The 23,413-nt window shown below is 44.5% G+C and overlaps 1 protein-coding gene across 1 annotated transcript in view; it reads left to right on the top strand.

Annotated features, from left to right (window-relative positions):
• Nucleotides 1-288: 288 nt before the first annotated feature.
• Nucleotides 289-23,413, top strand: part of cfap74 (cilia and flagella associated protein 74) — a gene marked incomplete at both ends in the record, with an annotated part of 55,808 nt that continues 32,683 nt past the window's right edge. Inside the window, 16 exons of the mRNA XM_080014516.1 lie at nucleotides 289-388; nucleotides 899-983; nucleotides 1,472-1,618; nucleotides 3,609-3,707; nucleotides 3,798-3,902; nucleotides 6,045-6,218; nucleotides 6,448-6,558; nucleotides 7,087-7,189; nucleotides 7,411-7,667; nucleotides 7,739-7,949; nucleotides 9,747-9,887; nucleotides 14,044-14,211; nucleotides 14,340-14,458; nucleotides 14,797-15,037; nucleotides 21,947-22,036; nucleotides 22,782-22,964. Of these exons, the coding sequence (XP_079870642.1) occupies nucleotides 289-388; nucleotides 899-983; nucleotides 1,472-1,618; nucleotides 3,609-3,707; nucleotides 3,798-3,902; nucleotides 6,045-6,218; nucleotides 6,448-6,558; nucleotides 7,087-7,189; nucleotides 7,411-7,667; nucleotides 7,739-7,949; nucleotides 9,747-9,887; nucleotides 14,044-14,211; nucleotides 14,340-14,458; nucleotides 14,797-15,037; nucleotides 21,947-22,036; nucleotides 22,782-22,964 (2,334 nt within the window). The remainder of the gene's footprint in view (nucleotides 389-898; nucleotides 984-1,471; nucleotides 1,619-3,608; nucleotides 3,708-3,797; nucleotides 3,903-6,044; nucleotides 6,219-6,447; nucleotides 6,559-7,086; nucleotides 7,190-7,410; nucleotides 7,668-7,738; nucleotides 7,950-9,746; nucleotides 9,888-14,043; nucleotides 14,212-14,339; nucleotides 14,459-14,796; nucleotides 15,038-21,946; nucleotides 22,037-22,781; nucleotides 22,965-23,413) is intronic.

Raw genomic sequence — 23,413 nt, 5'->3', positions numbered from 1 at the left:
CCAAGTTTTTAAGACGAAAGAACAACAACACAAAACAAAACAAAACAAAACAAAACAAAACAAAACAAAACAAAACAACAAAGAAAACAGAAAAGCGGAATATGTGACAGAGCATCGAGGCGTGGCGCTCTCACGACACTTCAGCCACTTCTGACGTCACAACCGCACTCCCCTACCACGACGAGTCAGTCCATCTCACGGCGGATATTTGACGTCGTGAAAGCGAGTCTTGACGGTTTGTTTTAGTTTATTTTATTTTTTTATTTGCCCACAATAGGGGCTTGAAAAATGGACGAGCCTGGCAGAAGAACTCCGCCGGAGTTGGTGTGGGACAGTTCCAAGACCGCACCTGGCAACCCCCCCGCCTGGAACCACCAGGACGCCGCCGGTGAGAAACGGGACTATTGATATCTTAATTCATGTCAATTTTATCTATTTGGGAGTTATTTTTATTTGAGGTACATACGGGTTTTATTTGACACCTGTCCCATCCTAACGTGTTTGTTTTGTTTTGTTTACAACAGAACACATAACAATGTGCAAACAGAGCAGCTAGCATAGAGCTACAATAATAAACATGTGTCTTATCATTTTCGTAGCCTTTTTTTTATTTTTATTTTTTTTGCTGGCAGGATAAATCGTATAATTTCAAGATGCATTCACATTTTTTGTAATCAATAAATCCATGAACATTATGAAATTCTCTCAGTCATTTCGGCTCACTTAGTTAAAGCACAATTTGTTCACCCAAAGACGACTAAAAATACCAGCACTTCAAGGCATGGCGTTTGCATTCTTTTTTTTAAATTTACTGTTTGTTTTAAATTTACTGTTTGGTTCTTTACCATTATTATTATTTTGTTTATCTATTTATTTTTATTTGTATTTATTTTGACAGACGATGGGACTGGGGAGGAAACCTTTTGGGAGGAAGAGCCATCGCTCACTGCTGACCTGCAGTGGATGGAGGAGTTGTATGAGAGGTTCTTTTGCGCTCCCCGCTTTAAAAGTCATTAAAGTGATATTAAAGGTGCAGTGTGTAGAATTTAGTGGCATGTAGGTTGCACATTACAACAAACTGACCCCCCCCCCCCACACACACACACACACACACACACACACACACACACACACACTCACTTCCCCCTCACCACTCCCTTTCTGAAGCTGAAGCTCTTCATGTAGACATAAAGGCCTTATTCTAAGGTGATGAAAACACAACAATTCTTATTTTCATGGGACTCATTAGAGCATACTTGTGAATGTTGTATTCCATTTCTGGCAAGTCTGTTCTGTAAATTCTACACACTGCATCTTGAAGTTTTAAACCAATCAGCAGTGAAGATGTATCAGTGTGACTCTGTATATATGATGTTTTATAAATTTCATACAATACAGTTTTTGTTTCGATTTTTTTACATATTAATCTCATGACCTTTCCCAAATGTCACCTTTTGCATCGGCCCTCAAGGGAGGACGACGATGACCTTGCGGTCGGGGCCGCGGATGGCGGAAAGCTGAATTATGCAGAGACAGCACGGATGTTCAAGCTGAGACGAAACCTGGACCAGCTGGACCGCTCACACCAACAGACGGAGCATGAAGTGCTGAAAGCCAGGTCAGATAGGTAGATAGGTAGATCTATCGAGATGGAGAGACAGATAGATAGATAGATGGGTAGATTGATGGATAGATTGGTAGATACACTGTAGATGGATGGATAGATAGATGATAGATAGATGCATTGTAGATGGATGGATAGGTAGGTAGGTAGGTAGGTAGGTAGGTAGAATGGTAGATACACTGTAGATGGATAGATAGATAGATAGATGCATTGTAGATAGATAGATGGATAGATAGATGCATGATAGATAGATGGATGGATAGAAAGATGCATTGTAGATAGATAGATTGATAGATAGGTAGATCAGTAGATACACTGTAGATGGATGGATAGATAGATACATTTTAGATAGATAGATGGATAGATAAATGCATTGTAGATAGATAGTTGGATAGCTAGATAGATGGATAGACAGATAGATGCATGATAGATAGATGGACAGATCGATGGATAGATAGATGCATGATAGATGGATAGACAGATGCATGATAGATAGATAGATAGACAGACAGATAGATGGATAGATGCATGATGGATGGATTGGATGGATGGATTGTCGATAGATAGAAGCATGATAGATAGATGATTGATAGACATAAAGATGGATGGATGGATTGTCAATAGATAGGTAGATGCATGATAGATGGATAGACAGATGGATGGATGCATTATAGATAGATAGATAGATAGATAGATAGATAGATAGATAGATAGATAGATAGATAGATAGATAGATAGATAGATAGATGGATAGATAGATACATTGTGGGAAAACTGAGACGTCCCAGCAGCTCACATAAAAACTAATGGGCAGTAATACTTCCAAACAAAGCAATGAAAAATAAAGAAATTAAAAATGTCAATAAATGAGGAAACGTGAAATATACAATTAACCTCACAGTTAACTATACACTACACAGCACACTTTAAAATATGGGAGGTTTATGGAGAATAAACCTCAAATTTAGAACATTTTGGTGATATAAACCTGGAGAATGAACTGTTATACAACTGAATATAAAATATGGCAGAAAATAAACCTGGACATTAAAAATCAAGCAGTATAACCCGGAGATTTTAAGCGGGATAAACCTGAGGAACTGAATATACAGTAAAGTATCAGCAGGTACTGAACCAAGGGGTACAATGAGTTTAATCAGGGTTCTTACAAGGTCCTTGAGGCGCATGAAGTGCTTGAATGTCGTCGTGGAAAGATTCAAGATTCAAGAGGTTTATTCGTCACATACTTTCATACATATATGCAGTGAAATGTAAAACAGCCCCTTTTGTGCTGAAGCGCTTGAAAGAGTCCTTGAAAAATCACTGCGATCATTAAAAACCTGCTATATTCCCCCTGGTTTTGCTGTTCAAAGCGTAACACAATAAACATTTTTCCACCATCATTTTTTGCGATTTAACCTTGATGTCATTTTGAAATTCCAGAGTGGACCCTGTTTGTCCCTCCCATTGGATAAATGGGAGGGTAAAACCAGGGGCAAAACCAGGGGCAAAACCGGGGGCCAGCATCATTTCCCTGAGCCTCTCCCACGGCGCCATTGTAAAAATTAAATGTCCGTCGTTACAAGTCTTTTTTTATTTTTATTTTTATTTTTTTCTTCCCTTCTCCAAAATGCAACTTCTGTAAACTCCTAAGCACGTGGCTTTTAACTAATGTACCTTTTGCAAACTCAATGTGCTTAAATTTCCTCATTTTGCCGAAGCTCTTCGTTGTAGTCCGTTGTTTACGTTTTCTGTTTTTTTGCACTCCATTAGATAGCATGTGTGTGCGTGTGCGTGTGCGTGTTAAAATGTCCTTTATGTCACAGCAGACGCTCAAGATCCAATTAGCCTCAGTACCCTGAACTTGCCGACCGTCCTGAAAATGGATCCTCCGAGTGCTTTCAAACCCCACGCGCTTCCGTCTTGTTTTCATTCGGATTTCCGCGACGTGCCGGTGACCCCCTCTTTCCCCGGCGGTTCGCAGGGAACAGCTCAAAATCTGCCGTCGCAACATCGCCGGCATTGAGAGGCAGCGGGAGAGAGCGGAGAGAGAGATAGAGCAGCAGAAAGAGATGGAAGACAGGTGAGTTTTAGCCGCCGGCGAGAGACGCGCCCCGCCCCCGGTTTTCCCGCCTTTCCCTCACCACCCGCCGCCTGCCCTTGTGATTGGCAGCACGACCGTGTGCTTCCTGCGTGCCCAGCACCGGCGCCTGTGCCAGGAGCTGCTGGGGGAGGAGGAGCTGGAGGCCCGCATCAACACCGCTCTGAAGGCGCAAGAGTGAGTCCCCGACTTCCCCCGTGGCATTGATAACATCCATGTGTTATTATACTTTTATTACATAACAGCATTAATAGCAGAGTTTGAATAGAATTTCAGACCCAGAAACATTCTGAAATATATACTCAATTATTGAAATGTTTTACTTGTGATTGTGTGTGTGTGTGTGTGTGTGTGTGTGTGTGTGTGTGTGTGTGTGTGTGTGTGTGTGTGTGTGTGTGTGTGTGTGTGTGTGTGTGTGTGTGTGTGTGTGTGTACGGCGCTGTTTTGAGATTTTATTATTATTCGCTTCTTTGAGATCTTTATATTTTTGTCAGTTTCGTAACTTGTATGAAACAACATTTTCAAACACAACACGGTTCTTTTTAGTTTCGGTTCAATAAGGGAATGGAGCGCTGCGTGTGTTCCGATCGCTGCCTCGATGCCCATTCAGGGTTAAAACACATCAAGGACATCAAGGACATCAAGGACATCAAGGGCACCCCCAGCCCCCCCGCATGTGGCTGTCTGTGTCTCCTGAGACAGGGGTTCCCGGCGCCTGCGCCTGTCTTTATTTTAGAGCTATTTATTAATTTATTTTAATTTGTTCCTACAAATGTGGGTCAGTTTTTATTTCTCCTACATGCATGAAACAAAACGTTTAAACCGAGTAAAGGCACCGTCCCGTTCCAAATAAAACCTAAACCCCACGTTCGTGACGCTGTGCCCTGCATCTCCACATTGCTTTCCGTTACTTCGAGACTTAACGTAGTAAAAACTGGATGTTTTGTGTAAATACTTATATAATTAAATAAATAATAAATCCTGCACTTCTGTAACGGGGAGACTCTTTCCCGACCAGACTTTAACATGACGCCGTTTATTTATATTTATTTATTTTATTGTTTATAATTACTTGTTTTTTTTATCCATGAGGGTGGTTTTTTTTCAAAGTTAAGTTTATTGATGACCTGTTGACATTTATTTAGTTGATACATTTTTTTTTTTTTAAACAAGTGCACTGCACAGACGATATACAATACAGACGATAACATTTGTGTTAAATTAATGTTTATTTAAGCAATGTTGTCTCATTTGTTATTATTATTGTTATTATTATTAAATTGTTGTTTTTTATCAGATGCAAAAAAACAAAAACAAAATTAAAACATGAAATCAGTATTATAAATCGAATGTGGACCGCCCTGCTCTCTAAATATTGGCATCGGCCATTGAAAAACCCATTTTGGTCAACCACTGATCTGCCTTGTTGCGAGGCAAGTTTATTTATATTGCACATTTCAACAACAAGGCAATTCAAAGTGCTTCACATAAAACATAAAAAGCATTAAGACAGTGCATTGCAAGAAATGAATCGGAAACCTTGTTTTACTCTTTGTTATCAATTATTTCGCCTATTCCCCAAAAAATGTTTTACCTTGTCAAGGTGACGTCCTAACCCCGGAAAACTGGTCTGGAGATCGCTATGGCCACCATGGCTGTATCTCGCACGTGGATGGTCTTTGTTTCAGGCCACCCATCTTGTTCTTGAGTGTTCCTCCGTCATGGCTGCCTCCAGAGATGGGGACGCTCACACACACATTTAATGGTTTCAAAGATCACCACCTTCATATTTTGATTTTTAGGGGATAACACAGATTTTTCTCCTTATAATTGTGTTAATTTCAAACTTCAAGGGTCGTCTTTTGGCCAACTGGTAGAATTTACCCCCCAAACACAGTGCACGGCAGTTTATTTGGAGACTGTAAATCACCAGTAGGGGTGGTGTCCTCCTTAAGGTGTGTCTCTGTCTTATACCCCCATCAGGCCTCAAATCATAAAGGTCTCTAGATATCTAGCAAATGATAGACGCAAAATTTTACCAAATATAATATTAGAACCACAATTAGTAAAAATGGCTAAATATTCACTATTATTATTATTATTATTATAATTATTATTATTATTATTATTATTATTATTATTATTATAACTACAAGAACTTTTGTTTGGAGAGTTGTTTTGGTTTTCTGAGACGCCTGTGACTCTTGTCCCTTGATGTTTACCATGTTTCGGGTGAGCAGTTTGAAAATACCATCGAGGTTATTCGTCGACATTTTTATTGTTGTTTACATCCATACAAAAACATATATGTATACATAGACTGGAGCTAAATCTGCTGGAGGTGGAGCTCGGAAGGTCGTCGCCACTCCGGCGGAAGGTGCGTGAGAAGGAGCAGTTGTTCGAGAAGCAGAAGGACTTAGCGGCGGTGGCGAGGCTGCAGCAGGAGAGAAATGCCACCAAGGGCCTCCGGAGAATGAGACAAAATCTCAAAGAGTAAGGGGGCTGCAATATTGTTGAAAATTGTCGTAGTTGCAGAAACTTTTATGTTGAAATAATTCCTAATAACCAATGTGAGGCTCGTGGTGAGAGAACCTCCTGAGAGTTTTACCCAAGCAGTCCAGCATGGTGAGATGGGGGAGGATGTTCCCTGGCTTATCTGATGCTTTTCATGCGTGTGTAATAAATACAGTCAAGGTTGCACGGTTTGATGTCTTGCTTCTAGTACACAGGCAGACGCGCAAAAGAAGGAAGAGACTCGGTGTCAGAAGATCATGGAAGATGCTGAAGCCAACCAGAAGAAGTGTGCCAAGTATTTAAAAGAGACCATGAGAAGGTAAAAGGAGGAGAGAAAAAAAAGCTTTTAGCCCTCGAGTCTAAGCCAATAAAAGGGGGGACCAACACGATTAAAAACAGGAGGATAAAAAAACATTTAAAAAAAAATGTATCCTGCAATGTTGGGAGACAGGGTTGAGAGTGTTTTTACCTAATTATCTGGGAATTATTAGTTTTCTTTCCAGGACTAGGGGGAAAATGGGATATTTACAATAAACAAAGCAATATTGGTTTAAAGGAAAATTTTAATTCCAGGTTCTCAATATAGAGGCCAGGGACCCTCATGGGTCCTTCAAGGGATCCAGTGGGTCCCCAGTGAAATGATTAATAATGAAACTTTCATTTATAAGGCCCTTAGCACCATTAGACAATGTGCAATAGTAACTATGAAATCTCCCATCACACCCAACAATACAAACAACCAACAAGACGTTTATTTGAAGATACATAATCAGCCCTGTAGTGTTGAGATGCCCTCCTCTGAAGTGTGTGTGTGTGTGTGTGTGTGCGTGTACGTGTGCGCGCTCAGGGTGCGCCAGCAGGAGGCCGAGAAGGAGCAGGAGAGCCAGAATCTCCTGCAGAGGAGAACACGGGCCGTGAGGTCGCTGAGGGACAACATCGCAGCCACACACGTAACGTGCAATAAGAAATCAAGCAGAACAGGGTGTCGGCGGCTGAAGTCGAAGCGTTATCTGTTTCAAAATGAACGGTTTCCCTCGCTCCGGCCTCGCTGACAGGGTTTTGTGCATTTATCAAAGGAAAGCGTTTTGTCATGCATAATTGCACTCCCGGACGCCCCTCCAATCGATTGGTCACCGCTGTTTCTGCCTCGCCGACCCCGGCTTTTGCGCAGGAGAGCATCCGGACTCAACAGGACCGAGCCAAAGCCGTTTCCCAGAGGAAAGAGCAGCAGGAGCAGCTTCTGATGGAGTCGCTGCGGGCGGAGGGCATCAACAGTCTCCGGCACATTCATCAGCAGAAGCAGCTGGACGACTTTCAGCGGAAAAAAGAGTGCGTTTCCCTCCCCTCCGCCCGCTCGCCCGTCTCTCCTGCGCCCACGCCGCATGGCGTGTGGGCGCCTTCCTCTCGCCGCTCGCGTACGGTGGAGAGGTGTGACCCCCCCCCCCCCCCCCCCCCCCCCCCCCCCCGTAATGCGGTGTCGTTCGATTTGCTCCTCTCAGGGAATTCGCTCGGCGGCAGGAGTCCAACAGGATGGAGATCGTGACCAAAGTCCTGCGGGAGGAGGAGCAGCGTCGGGCGAAGAGGGCGCTGCCGTCGCAGGCGGGTCCACCGGAGGAGGCCCGCGCTGCGGGGTGGGCCAGGGAGAAGGTCATGCGCTGCCTGGATCCTCGGCCCCCGAAATTGCCGGCCAGACAGGGAACGGTTGTCCAGGTGAGAGAGTCAAGGAGTGCCACGCAGCTGTAGGGAAGCGGACGACTTGGGGAAGGATTAGATGATTTGGTCTCCAATCTTACCCAATCTGTCCATCCCATCATATGGCATACTACATGTTGGTGCTGTCATCCAGCACACTAAGGTATGTGAGTAAAAAGAACGATGGCTTCTCGGACACATATCATTGCTACAATATTCATTGATGACACCACATCACAGAAACCAGCGTATTACCCTCCCAGTGCATTGTGGGTAATGCTTGCCAGCCTAGAGTTTCAACGGATGTACTATGCCATCCTGGTACTCCTCCTATACTATTTGTGCATGCTGTGGTTTTTGAAATATAGCACTTGGCATGCAGTTCGACACTTATTAAGAATTGAGGTTCGTTTCATATTGGTTCATAACGTTTGTAATGAAGATTTCTATTTCCCATCTTTTAGAATAATTACAGTACCCACATTTAAGTCAATCCTTAAACGCACTTGTCCTCCCACAATACAGTTCCCTCCAGGGGAATGTTAGTGCCACCTATCAGACTACACCGCCACGCCGCAAATATTCAAATTCACATCATTACCAAGTTGCATTTCCGTGTGGGACACAAATAAAGGCGGCAGCAGCTCCTTGGCTCAAACTTTTAGACTCGCCTACTTCTCTGTAAATTACATCCACGGATTTTGCCCGTGTCTCTCAGGCTACCAAAGGTGTAGACTGGTACGACAGCAAATGCTGTGGAGTCCCCTGTTATCAAAGTCACATTTTGTTGGCAAAAAAAATTTGCCAGACACGGACGGGACCAAAACAATAATCACCGCCGCGCCGATGTCAAACAAGACTGAGAGCTCCGACGGAAACACTGAAGCTGATTACTGGCGTGGCGTGCCCCGTGCTGATAAGATCGAGCGCTCGTCTATTGCAGAGTAAAACTCTGTTCGGTGTCCGAAAATAATTACTTTTACCGGACAGATCTGAACCGTATCGGTCACGTTTAAATAACAGTCTATTTTACAAATATAATGTACACCTAGGTTACAGCGCCCCTTGCACAGACCTCATCCAGCACTCAGTCCACCACTCCCCCGGAGCCTCTCCCCACGGTACCAGACGTGCTCGGCCTGGCAGATCAGCTCGCACATGCGAGTTAGAGGGTGAAACAAACCCTGTGGCGCAAAGAAAATGAGGGCCGGCGTGCGGCAGCCAAGGTGCGGGCGCCGGGCGCACCACTGGCTGTCAGGGAGATGGAGCGGCTGCGTTTTGTATGAGCATTTTACCAGGCAAAAGACCGGTAATTAGCGGAGCCAAACATCAAGCACAAGTGACTAAGTGCTGTAAAACGTAACACACTTTTCCTGCGGTTGCGTACGCAAACACCAAAGTTACATAGTGCAAGAACAGGCGTTAGGGTGACGAATGAAAGAGGTGCCATTCTCCATATTACAACTCAGTGTACCATCGAACGACAGCAAATGCTGTTGAGTCCCCTGTTATCAAAGTCACATTTTGTTGGCAAAAAAAATTTGCCAGACACGGACAGGACCAAAACAATAATCACCGCCGCGCCGACGTGACTGAGAGCTCCGACGGAAACACCGAAGCTGATTCCGACTGGCATGGTGTGCCCCGTGCTGATTAGATCGAGTGCTCGTCTATTGCCGAGGCTGAAAATTGCACGTCTGAACAAACAACAAAAGATAAAATCGGCGAGTTAATTTTGCCCTACCAGTGCAAACGTAGCCCGGATTGAATTTGAATGATTTTCTTTGTCTATTTGTGCGTCCGCCTCCGTCCCAGAAGGTCAGGAGGGAGTCCAGCTCCGACAGCAGCCCAAGCTCAGAAAGCTCCGACGCCGAGGACGGCCAGGAGGAGGAGCAGGGCGTGGCCGAGTACCTGGACGAGCCCGAGTTTTCCGGGCTGTGGGACCAGGACTACAAGGTACGATGGAAGGAACGCTCGGGGGGGGGGGGGGCGGGGGGCGTTCTCTTCATGCCATCGTCGTGGGGATGGCGGATTCTAAAAGATCATTCCAAATTCAAAAATCAAGGTCAAGCTTCACGGGGCGCATTTCGAGGTTGCACTGCTGCGGAGGTAAGATGGCCTCCTCCCTCCCCCCCACCCTCTCGCTCGCTCTCTCTCTCTCTCGCTCTCTCTCTTCTCCACGAAATCTATGGCGACAGGCATCGCTTCGCATTGTGCCGGTGCTCTTTGAGGCCCCCACTCCGAATGCAGCGAAGTTTCCACAACTCTCTACACGGGAGTAGTCAAGTAGAAAGGACCGCCCCCGCCCACGTGCGGATCGGAACGGCCGTGGTTTTGCCCCCGGCTTAGTTCAGATTCCCATTTCATCGACTGCTCTGGCCTTTGCAAAGTAATCCCCGGGGTCTTTGAAAACTCTGCGTACGTTGGCACGAGCCAAGTCTGTGCCGAGCGGAGCGACGCCATATGCCGCTTTGCACCAATCCCTGGCAGCTGACGTCTGGGCCGCCTTTTATGTAATGGGATGGCTGCTCTTAGCCGCGTTCGCGTTGTCACGCACATATCCAAATGACACAACTGTAAATCATTCAGTTGTGTTTGCTAGAGTTGTAATTAATATGCGACTCGGAGCCCAAATCGCTTATGAGCGGAACAGCCGCAATATCCCTGGCAGCTCCTGGAGCAGCGGGTAACATTCATTGTAAGTAATGTCAGATAGTCTTCCTCTCGCGAGCGTCATTCGGTGTCGTTCTGCGTTTTTATTCCCCTGTACTTGGGCTACATAATAACACCCTTTTATTTTTTTATTTCATTTTTTCGGGTTACTGTGTAAATAAATCTAGCTCTCCCCGTCTTTTTATGGCTGGTACAGCCATCAACGTTATGATGTTGACACAAGGACCAGATTAAGTCGTGCACTGCTGAAACTTTAAGAAAATAATGAATTCATATGTTCTTTTGTGTGACTTGAGGAGGGTTCCTGTCTTCGCTAGCGTTCAGATTACCTACGCGTGGTATCAATAATGGGTTATGGCGGGGGAGGATATAGATGTTTCTTAGCTCATCTTTTATAGAAAAGAATAAATTAGTTGTAGCGTACAGCCCACGAGCTCAGCTGTTCTGGCTCCAGCTCGGTTGGTTGCTTTCGGCTTTTACCACCAACGCATGCTGGCCTTCCAGACGGGATGGCTCTTTTAGAACACGTCTCTCAACCCGGGTCATTAAGATGTTTGTTCCCATCATTTTTAACTGTTCATAGCACAGCCTCCCTGAATTTTCCATTGAGACACTTCCCACTCTGCTGCAGCACCTCATTGTGCTTAAATACAGTCCAACTGGGAATTTTTTCACTTCACTTTTTATTTTTAATTTTATAATTGTTTTTCAGTCAGTGTGCATTACAATTACAGGATAAAACAGGAGCTCGCAAAAATGCACAGGGGTAACATTTCAATGAGGAATTATAAATGAGGGGAATCACAAATATATTTTAAAATTGTGAATCGTCCGCGTACGTGAACAAGGCTCTCCATGCGTCCTGATCGCCGAGTGCCGTGCCGCGTTCCACCAAATGAAACAACTCAAAACGGTGTGTTTTAGTTGTTTTTATTTGTGTGTGTGTGTGTGTGTGTGTGTATATATATATATATATAAAATTTTGTGACGGTAATGAGGTCAACAGCGCGGTGATGTCACGTCACCGAGGTAATGCGGTTATCGTCACAGCACCACAGTAGCATGGATGCAGCCAGAAGAGGTATGATACGGAAGTGAAAAAAGTCAATAAACCCTGAAACACCTTTTATGATGCATGTACAGTATACTGTAACATATACGGACTCTTGTTAGCTTCCCATTTTTGAAAAGGAAATTTAACGTTGTATTTTTATATTAAGCACAGCAAGGTTGTGCTATGAACAGTTGTGGATGAAGATAAACAACAGTTTAATAAGACCCGGGTTGAAAAACAGCAAACATATCCTTTAATGTTGATGCTGCTCAGAACCGCACTACTTGAAGCCAACATGGCAGCACCGGACTGGGCCTGCTCAGGTCCTTTGTGACTGAAGGTATTGTGCAGAGGGGACCACCACAACAAAGCTCGGAAAATCTCAGGTGGAAGTCAGCCAAGTCTCGCTCTGGGTTGATTAAAAAGAACCTTCCAACCCAGTCTCGCACCCTCGGTGACGGCCAAGCCAGGAATACAGCATCAGTGGGGGAGATTTTAACCTGTTTGAAGCCGCAGTTGCCAAATTGAAATGCTTGAGTCCAGGGCAATATTACATTTTTTGGTAAATTAACCTGTCTGTAGGGATAGGTATCATTATAGCGGAATTATGTAACTTGTGGGATTTGGCGCCCCTACATTTTTTGAGTGCAATTGCACTTTTACGCCACTATCGTAAAACTCTGTTCGGTGTCCGAAAATAATTACTTTTATCGGACAAATCTGAACCGTATCGGTCACGTTTAAATAATAGTCTATTTTACAAATATAATGTACACCTAGGTTACAGCGCCCCTTGCACAGACCTCATCCAGCACTCAGTCCACCACTCCCCCGGAGCCTCTCCCCACGGTACCAGACGTGCTCGGCCTGGCAGATCAGCTCGCACCTGCGAGTTAGAGGGTGAGACAAACCCTGTGGCGCAAAGAAAATGAGGGCCGGCGTGCGGCAGCCAAGGTGCGGGCGCCGGGCGCACCACTGGCTGTCAGGGAGATGGAGCGGCTACGTTTTGTATGAGCATTATTACCGGACATTTTGACTGGCAAGTTTATAATTTATCTTTTGTTTTTGTTTTCTTTTAATAGATTTTACCAGGCAAAAAACGGTAATTACCGGAGCCAACATCAAGCACAAGTGACTTAGTGCTGTAAAGCGTAACACACTTTTCCTGCGGTTGCGTACGCGAACACCAAAGTTACATAGTGCAAGAACAGGTGTTGGGGTGAGGAATGAAAGAGGTGCCATTCTCCATATACAACTCAGTGTACCATCAAAATGATTTTGAAGTTATTTTAAGGTTAAAAAAAAAAAGTCACATAGTGTTGCTAAGATTTTATCTTAAACTGTTGTCGATACTGCTTTTCGATCCAGTGCTTTATCTGTATGATACTTTAGTACTATATTTAGCTGGGATGATATATTTTTGTCCCAATTAAACTCTCCTGTGATATTTCCGACCTCCTATTGTGAGAAATCTTGAGATGGATTTTCATATCGTTCATTTATACATTAATTTATACTCCCTGTGGTGTGGGTCTGGTCTGGTTTGAGCAGCCACACCTAACCTGGATCTAGGTGATTGGGATCAGGGTGGCTGCATACCTGTTGCTCTTTGGTTGGTCTTATGAGCAACAGGTTAAAACCCCCATCCCCACACACACTCAGAAGAGGATCCCTATCATGACATGTGTCTCATCTGCTGCTGGCTTATTCCTGAAATGCCACTTGGATGGCACGTGGTAGGAGAAACTGCCACACCCCCTTAACACACAAAAAGTATCTTTAATATCTTAACACCTATGTATGATCACGATGCATCACCTACAATTGGAAGACTGCATATGATAATAGCAATTTTCCCACACCAGAACATTCAGCTAGCTTTGGGAAACTGCTCTCAACTAAATCATTTAAAATATTTGGGATTTCCTTTAGTGGAATAGCTTTTTAACCAGAACCGCACACTTTTGATTATGATCACTCTGAAAGAAGAACTTTCAAGACACCTTTTCAGACTATTTCTCACATTATTTTCTTCCCCCATCGGCAGAAGATGGTGCTTGTTTCAAGCATTTTTTGAATTGAGTTTTTAAAAATTTTGCCTAGATTTTTTTCCTTTTTTTTCTTTTTTGCATTGTTTCTTAATAAGGGTGGACGATAAATGGCTATCATATGCAGTCTCCCAGTAGTGCCATAGGTGATAAAGTAAAGATTATTTTGCAGTTTAAAATAATGATAAGAAAATCTACCTTGAAATTTCTCCCAGTAGGTCGCAGAGATCAGAGGAGAGCTTTGACTGACAACAAGCGGATATCCTGATACATGATTCACTTAGCATAGCAATAGATTCTAACAGAATACCTGTTTATTTTCACTGTGTGGTTCCAGAAGAACATAAAAGAAATGACTGTGACAAAGTTGGAACCAGATCAAGCCAAGCCGGAGGTGCTCCCGATTCCTGCTGGGAAATCCACCATGCCTAGCAAAAGAGTTGCTTGTGGGAAGGTGTTGAAAGGGCCGCCCTTCACCGGTAAACCAGAGGCCATCCACTTCAAGGTAACTGCATTTGCACTGTGCTTAAATCCAAAAATAAGTGGGTCACCACCTTGTCTGGCCTTTGACAATGTATGAATGGAAGGTATCAGCACAAGTGCGGAGCTTTCTTTCTGTTTGACTTGTCGCAGGACTTTGAAGTGGGGAAAACCTACAAGAGGAAAGTCGTCCTGACTAACATCAGCTACACCACGTGCTACTGCAGACTGCTGGGAGTGTCTGCTCAACTGACGGATTCCATCTCCATCATGTAAGTTTGTAGTGAATCCAATGGACAGCTTTGTATCTTGGATTTGAAGTGACTGTTTAAGCAACATCTACACTCTAGAGGTCATAGACAGAGGTCACACTTTAAAGGACGCCTTACAGCGTATTTCACTCCCAGTTTGGGGATGTGGTTGGCGACACCACAACAGCCAGCGATTGCTACGACTGTAGCTAGAGTCAATAATGCGAAGTGAACATAGTGACCACACAAAGGAAGGTTTTCAGGATCGAGAAATGGTTTTATTTCATGGAAAGTGGGTTGGTTTAAACATTCTTGAAGTGTTGAACTTTTGGTAGGAAAATCTGTAAATCCTTCCAAAGAAGCGCTCCCCAGGGCAGTGTGCTGAGCCCCCTGCTGTACTTGTTCACACACGACTGTGTGCCCAGACACAGCTTCACCATTAAATATGCTGACGACTCCGCCATCGCCGGTCCCATCGATGGTCCCATCGGTCTGAGCGATGAGACGGCCTTCAGGGAGGAGGTGAGGCACCTGACGGCCTGGTGCCAGAACAAGAACCTCTCCCTAAACATCAACAAGACAATGGAGATGGTCGTCGACGTCAGGAGTCACCGTCACCCCGGACCTGACGCGGACTGCGCACATCACTGCCATCACCGGGAAGGCCCTGCAAAGACCGCTCTTCCCGGGATGCCTTCGGAAGCCCCGGCTGTCCCAAACCATTAGGACCTACTTCTACAGATGTCCATTTACATCCATCATCCCTGCAATCTTTGGAGACTCCATATCATAAGATGGAAAAACAGCTACAGAGGGCGGTGAAGACGGCGCGGTCCACCATCAGAGCACGGCTCCCATCAAACACGGACGTTGACAACAGTCGCTGCCAAACACAGATCAGTCACCATCGATGGTGATCATACACGTCCTGCACACACACACTCTTTACTCCTCTGCGCTCTGGGACAAGCATCAGAACCCGGACTTCTAGGTTCGGGGACGGCTTCTACCTCTCGGCCATCGGAGTACTGGACAGCCAGTAATAATCTGTGGGGTGGACATGAATACTAAAGCCCTTCCTACATATAGACACCAGCTGGGATCACCGCACCAGCATCTCCGTTCTCCTTCTAAAGTCTCCACGGAATGAGTCACTCTCTCGCTCTCTCCCTTCCACTCTCTCTCTCTCTCTCTCTCTCTCTCTCTCTCTCGCTCACTCTTTTTTTATCTGCCCACGTCCCAAGCGGGGATGCATGTACTGTACTGCGGGTCACTCACCACCTATCACTTCCCCATTAGTCAGTTGTGACTTGATATGGTTACGTAGCCTCCTCTCCTCTCCTCTCTCCTTCCTTTCCGCCCGACTGAGTTGTCCTCCCAAGCTACAGGCGGGTCAAACGCAGACTTGTGTGGCCGGTGCCCGAGTCTGGGCCGTCGAAGCCTATTAACTTTGCAACTATGTTGTCCGCAAAGTAAATGCGCTCGGACAACTATGTTGTCCACGCATGCATAGCACGTAACACAGCCAACCATTTTTTTTCACACTGTGAGAATGAGCCGGATTTCCTATAAACTAATGCACATATTGGCGGAAGGTAGAATCAGCAGGCCTGCAGACCGAGAAGGTTTTCATGACTTTGTTAGGATTCTTTTTTATTTCAATTTTTTAACTAATATGTACAGGAGACTGAAACAACAATGAATATTCATGAAAACTGTTCCTCGATCCATTTTGTGGTTCATTCAATCTACCAGAAACAATCCGATTTCCCCAGTTATCTACTCACAGGATGATGTACTGTAAACACCGATCAGCCACAACATTAAAACCACCTGCCTATTGTGTAGCTCCCCCTTGTGCCGCCAAAACAGCTGTGAACCGTGGTGGCATGGACTGCACCAGACTCTGAAGGCGTCCTGTGGTATCTGGCACCAAGACGTTAGCAGCAGATCCTTTAAGTCCTGTCCATGGGGCCCCATGGATCGGGCTTGTCGTTCCAGCACATCCCACAGATGCTCCATCGGATTGAGATCTGGGGAATTTGGAGGCAGAGTCACCTTGAACACTTTGTCATGTTCCTCAAACCATTCCTGAACAATTGTTGCAGTGTGGCAGGGTGTATTATCCTGCTGAAAGAGGTGGTACGTATCAAAGTAACATCCACATGAATGCCAGCGCCCATGATTTCCCAGTAAAACATGCTGGGAATTGTGCCCATTGTAGGCGCTTTCGGCGGTGGACAGGGGTTAGCATCGGAACGCTGCGGCTACACAGCGCCATACGTGGCAAGCTGTTCTGACACCTTTCTATCGTAGCAGCATTAACTTTTTCGCCAATTTGTGCTACAATAGCTCTTTTGTAGGATCGAACCAGACAGGCTAGACTTCACTTCTAAAGGACGCCATGGAAACTACGCCAACTTTGGCAAACTTGATGCTCCTCCACGAGGCTTTTCAGCCATCATGGCAGAGGGGCTGTGTCGCTGAATATGGAATAGAACCATTGGAATGGAAATGGAACCATTTCAGGGATATAATCGGGTATAATGGGGCACCCCGCCCCATGACCTACGCCGAGAGTCTAGATGGACAGATCTGAGGGTGAGGGCCATTTCCTCCTAAACAGAGAGTCCGATGCAGACTTCCTGTTTTGAGAGCTTGAAATCTGCTCATTTGACAATCGACAATATTCTCCTGCGCTTTCCAGCTGCTATTGCCTGGTAATCGACGGGCATAGCCTTTGAGAAAGGGGTAAAGGAATAAACCAAAGGAAGTTGTTTTGGTTAACGAGCAAGTTCGGATACGTGAGGTGGGGGTTTGAAGTGTATCGGCCCACTCCAAACTGCCAAATTTTCCGAAAAGAACCACTTCCTCTCCTCCCAGTCAGCAGTCTCCATCGCACGCTTACACAACCCTGTAGTGTTAAAAAACCCGCTCATTATTCACACTGATACTAAAGCTGCAATTGCGTTTCCATTTTTTTTTTTTTTCTACTTTCTCTTTTTTCAAACCCAGTCGTGACTAAAATGAATGCCCTCATTTATGCTGCAGGAGTACAAGGGGAAAACGTGAACATGGAACACACACACACACACACACACACATACACACACACACACTCACACACACACACACACAGGGCTCTTTCTCGCAAGTCCACGCTTCCCCTGATAAGCTAAAAATGGCTCTTCCCGCCCCCTCCGCCCACCCGGCCCCCTTCCAGTAGCTGTGCGTGCGCCAGAACAGTCTCCTGACTCGCTGGGGTGTGCAGCACGGGCGATACCCAATACCACCACAGACCTGAAAACCTCAAGTGTTTTCTTTTGTGCCGTTGTTGTGGTTGTTCTTTCTATATTCAGTTCTGTCACTTCGTATTGTTTTGAAATAAAAAGACAAAAAAAGACAAGCAAACTGGCCAAAAGCAAAACGACTGCAAGATCCCGATCACAAGGCAGAAAGTTGTGTAGTGTCAACAGTACAGCGATCTGACGACTTGGAAAGTGGTATAATGTGCCCGTGGCATAACTTCGATAAAAGGGCTTATTCTAGCTGTTTTTTATTTATTTTGAAGAGAACGGCAGGCTTTTAATTTTCTCCACTCTGGCAGTAGACATTTCGCGACATCGGTCCTTAATTTATCTAGTACAAGCTATCGCCGTGACATTCATTGATGTTCATGGGATTCACTATTTCTCTGTTGAGCTGTATAATACTAACACATTTATTTTTCCCCAATTTTCATAATCATTTTTTTTTTTTTTCCATTTCAAGGTGATTTTCACACCGACCCCCAGGTTTTTGGTCTTCTTCCAAAGGTTCCACTGAGCCCCAGATTCCTTTCAAACGCACCCAGATCACGGCTGGGCGGCCGACCCGCAGCCTTTTGAGCTCGGCTTGGCCCACCTTTCAGTTTCATTTTTATATAATTATTTTGGAACCATGTCGCCGGCCCAAAAAACAACAGATAGCTTGAAGTGGGAACTACAGTGTTGTTGGTGATATTAAATGATCATTTATAGTCGCATTTATACAAAATATAATACTTATAAAAACACTGTTGGTACAGTCTGTTAGTAACGAGCATATTTGATGTCAATATTAACCTTTTTAGGTTTTTAGAGATTTTATAATTATTCTGCATTGAAAATACAAAGTTAGAATTACATAAAATACATAATGTCCATAATGTATTTGCAAAGTTTATATTACATTTTAAACCATAAGCACACTAGCATCCATACTGCAGCCTTTTAATTAAATATATCTTATTAATTTAATATTTATATTTATGTATTGGGTTTATAAAAAAAATGCTTTTGGCTATTCTGTATTTGGCCTTTTTTTTTGGTTTTTTTTAAGACTAATGCTGCAAGGTAAAGCAGTCAGATATTAGGAAAAAAAATAAAAATACTGGAATATAAACAGAGAAGGGAATTCCACCAGGTTCAAATCAAAACACAGCGGCTTGATGTAATTACCAAGACATGATGATGATGATGATGGTAATAACAACAGTATAATTCAGTATCCTCTTTAATCCGGACTGGTTCGCCGCTTCCTCACACTTCTCCTTCGTCCTCCCGTCGTACGTTTGAAACCTACTTTAATCTCTCTGAATTCTAAGCGGGCTCCCGCCTCCTCCGGCACCCCTCCCCCTCCCACTCCTCATCGATCGCCCGGGCTCCCGTGCCTCAGAGAGCACCGCGGGTTTCCGAGGCACGTGTTGCTCCCAAACATCTCGTACATTAGTTTGAAGGGGGAGCGGAATTCAAATTCTTGCCACAGTTTTCCACCCCGCCCTGGGGGGTAGACTCTCCTTGACCCAGCACCACCCCCCCCCCCCCCCCTATCTGTCCCCCCTCTCTCTCCCTCTCCCTCTCTCTCTCTCTCTCTCTCTCTAACCCCCCCCCCCCTCCATTTCCACGCTGCTCCTCCGCTCTTCGTAGAAACACTGGCAGGCGCTCGCAGAGGCAGCTCGGGTCTCCGTGTTGCTATGGATATAGCACATCCATCCCTCGCGTTTTGGGTTTGACTGTTGCTGCTGCTGCTGCACAACTGTGGGAGTGAAGTCATGCACAGCCTTACAGGCACACGCGCACACACACACACACACACACACACAGGCCAGTGCATCATACGCCGCCTCATTACCCGCAAACAGGGCAGTACTGGATGGTCGGTGTTCATGGTCGTGTCGTATTTTGGTAAGAGTTGTGACGTGGTATTTCCATATCCATACGTTGCGATACGGACCGCTCTGCCAGAGGAGCGACGGCATGTCTCACTCACGACAGAAACCTGTATACCTGAGCCTCCAGTTAGCAGGCGATAGCGGGGCGGAACAGGCCCGCTGTCATAATGTGTCATGAAAACCCGACGACTTTGTCGGCGAGCGCACCCGAAAGGACTCCGAAGCCTGATTCACGCTGAATACGGCAACAACAAACCGGGAGTCCGTTCCTTCCTGAGGAGAGTCAGGTTCCGCGCACGAAGAGCTATGACTGGGATTTCCATCAAACGACTGGCCGTTGTACTGGAGGAAACCAGCCATGCGGCGGCGCAAACCTCCGACGCGGTTCATCCGGCGGCCGCTGGGGGGAGGATCCAGCCGTCAACTGCGATTACACGTCCGGTGCGAAGGAGGCTCTACGCGCACAGGCTATGGTGGAAGTTGCACTTTCAGATTGCGTCTTAAAAAGTTGTCGTGTATTTGTTTTATTTTAGTGGATCACACCGTGTGTAAATGACGTAGGGTATTCTTACATACTGTATGTCTCCAGCAGAGTTCAAATAAACCAGACTGAAGCGTGGTGATCCGTAAGAGTGTTTTGAAATAACTATGGCATATATTTATGCATTTGCATATTTACATTTACTTATATATATTTATTGCCTTTTTTTATATTTCAGGATTTATTTCATAGGCATATTTATTTCTATTTTTTTATGACGGCAAGGCAAGCCAAGTTTATTCATATAGCAGATTTCAACAACAAGTCAATTCAAAGTGCTTTATGTACTTTAAAACATAAAAAGAATTAAGACAAAGAAACACATTGTTAAAGGACATAGAATGCATAAAGTTAAAAAGTAGAATACATAGAATGAATAAACGTTACCGTACAGTGCAAGAAATGAATTAAAGAAACCATAGGCAAATAAAACTGTTAACAAAGAGTAAAACTACTCTTTGTTAACAATTATTTATTTTATTTATTTGCCTATTCCCTAAATAATGTTTTACCTTGTCAAGGTGATATCCTGGCCCCGGAGAGCCCGTCTGGAGATCTTTCTGGTTTTCTGATATCGCCGTTTCAGATCGGCCGAAGCCGTTATAACACAGTGCACACGAAGCCACTAGCATTCACATTTCAACAACAAGGCGATTCAAAGTGCTTTACATAAAACATCAGAAGCACAAAGAAAGACATAAAAGACAGAAACACATTATAAATTCAAGAAACAACGTGTAGAATGCATAAAATCAAGTCATAAAAGTTGCAGTGCAGCGTGAGAAAAGAACATTTGTTTCAGATAAAGGCGGCGGCACGCAGAGAGGTCTTCAGGCCTTGATTTAAAAGCGGTGAGGGTAAATAAAGACAAATCTTCACTTTTGGTAGATGAAAGCGGGCTACAAGGATAAATGGAGATTTCGGTAAATGGGCGTCCTGTGGCAAAATTTGCATATCCGGAAGCCATGATGACATTTTTTTTTCCTCCGAGCCAGGGAAGATAAAGTGCAGCAACGGATCACGTAAGGTTTTGCAAAGGTCATTGGTTATACAACATATTTTATGCAATAACTGCAGCTTGTTAAGCAATCCTCCCCCTTGTGATCACTGTGTTTTACAGTAAGTCTTGAATATACGGAGCGAACAAAAATTAGAACACAGATATAATTTGCTGACCGCGGCCCCCGTCTGTTTAGGTCTTTTCCGGTGCGTACCACCAGGCCTGAAAAGAATTCTCGGGGAAACACTGATGTCTCTTGCTTTTTGCATTTCATTCCGAGTTTTTTTTCAGGGGGTTTTAATACAAACTGTGTTTTTTATTTATTTATCTATTGCTACCGTGTTTGCTGTTGTGTTTCAGCTTTAACCCTCCGGGTCCCGTGTTGCCAGGGATGACCTGCTACATGCAGGCTGTTTTTCAGCCTACGGTCAGTCGCAGCACCACACAACTCTCAGGTTTTTCTTTTCCGCTCTGCTTGTGAAAACGTGAGACTGTCGAGTAAACGCCACTTCCCCACTAGAGGACCTCAGGATGTTTAAAAATGGGAGGAAGCGGGTATTTTGACATTTGTTGTACCAGAAGTGGGAAAATATCAATATCAGTGTGCATTTTTCTTTTTCATGTTCTAGTCAAAGTCTTTGTGTCTGATAAGCTGAGACGGGGGTGATATGAGAAATGATCATCTGATACGACGCAAACAGAATGACCAAGAAGACCTTTTGAGATATGATCAGAAGGCTGCTTCAGACGTGATGCTCCCGTCTCACCCCATTGCAGGTCAACAGGGATTTGGAAGGAGAGGTCTGCTTCAAGTCGGACGTCGGCCCTTTCTCCGTGCCCATCAGATGCGTGATAAAGAAATGTGATGTAAGTAAAGCGCCTCCCACGCCGATTCGGCAGGCCCGGAGCAGAAGAAAACCAAGGTCCTGAAAGATCTGTTTTCGGCAGTTTTTGTCTTTTTTCTGCTTTTTATATTTATTGTCAAATGCGTATTTCAAACAAGATTCCTATGCATGCAGGGAAAGATTTAAAGTGGTAATCCATGAGGTTATTTTGTTTAAAAACAAAAAATCCATATTTTCAGCTTTTTTCTTTTTTAGCCGGCACTTTTTAAGAAACAGCCATTCACTGCATTTACTTTATGCATGCGCTCCTCTATATGCTGTCTCCAGTGTGGGTGGTGGGGTCCGCCTTTCCCGGCAGGACGAACGCAAAGATTCGGCTTAGGAAGAAGACCTGCTTTTGAGAAAACCCGAGTGTAGGGTTATGTTACCCTAACCCGTAGACTGAACACCAGGCTAAACACAGATGTTGTGATTTTTATTATTATTATTTTTTTATGGAACTCTGGGACCTTGAATGTAATCCACCCAACACAGACACTTTAAATACACCAATTTGGCTGAATAGGGAACAGTTTTCATGTATTTTCCATCAAGTTTCAGCCAACCAAATATTTTAGCTTTGCTCCTGTAGGGATTCAGACAAAAAAGATTCTATCGCATTTCAAAAAAATAAAATAAAATAAAATAAAATTGTCTGTTTTTAATAATAAAACGCTTTGCCATCCAGTCCTTTTGATCTCCTTGTGCATTTCTCCTTTTTCCGCCAGCTGGAAGTGGACAGCCGCCTCATTGACTTTGGCACGCATGTCGTGGGCCAGACCATTTCACAGACCATCACCTTGACCAACGGGGGGGCCCTGGGAACCCGCTTCAGCGTGGACACTTCCGGGCCCCGCGGTCCAGAGGAAAGCCATTTGGCGACTCCCCCGGTGTCCGCGCAGACCCTGCAGGTCAGACTGCGGTCACATCAGCTGTTTTGAGGACAAAATGAAAGCCAGATTGAAATATCACAAAGTACTGACAAAAACTCTGGCAGCATACTAATTCGATTTTTTTTTTTTTTTATACTTGATATTTTGGTGATAGGAGGCTGGAGGTCAGAATGAGTCGCCTGACAACCAGAATAAAGATGAATCCATGGGCACGAGAAAACCCTGCTCTCCCAAACAGAGTCAGGAGCAGGCAGGTAAACTCTACACACACACACACATACACACACACACACACACACACAGTCAGTAAGATTTGTGTAGAGTTGGTGTGCGTTGGTATATGCAAAGGTGGAAGGAGTACACAATACAAATCTGGCGATGTACCATAAACCTAATGATAAACAATACAAATAAAACGTGAAGAAACAAGAAAAATTTGGAAATAAAAAATAAACCCAATTCTCTGA

This window comes from Zeus faber, assembly GCF_960531495.2.
Source record: "Zeus faber genome assembly, chromosome: 15".
In the NCBI taxonomy this organism is placed as follows: Eukaryota; Metazoa; Chordata; class Actinopteri; order Zeiformes; family Zeidae; genus Zeus; species Zeus faber.
The sequence above is the reverse complement of the archived record's forward strand: the minus strand, read 5'-3'. Positions and strand labels throughout refer to the sequence as shown.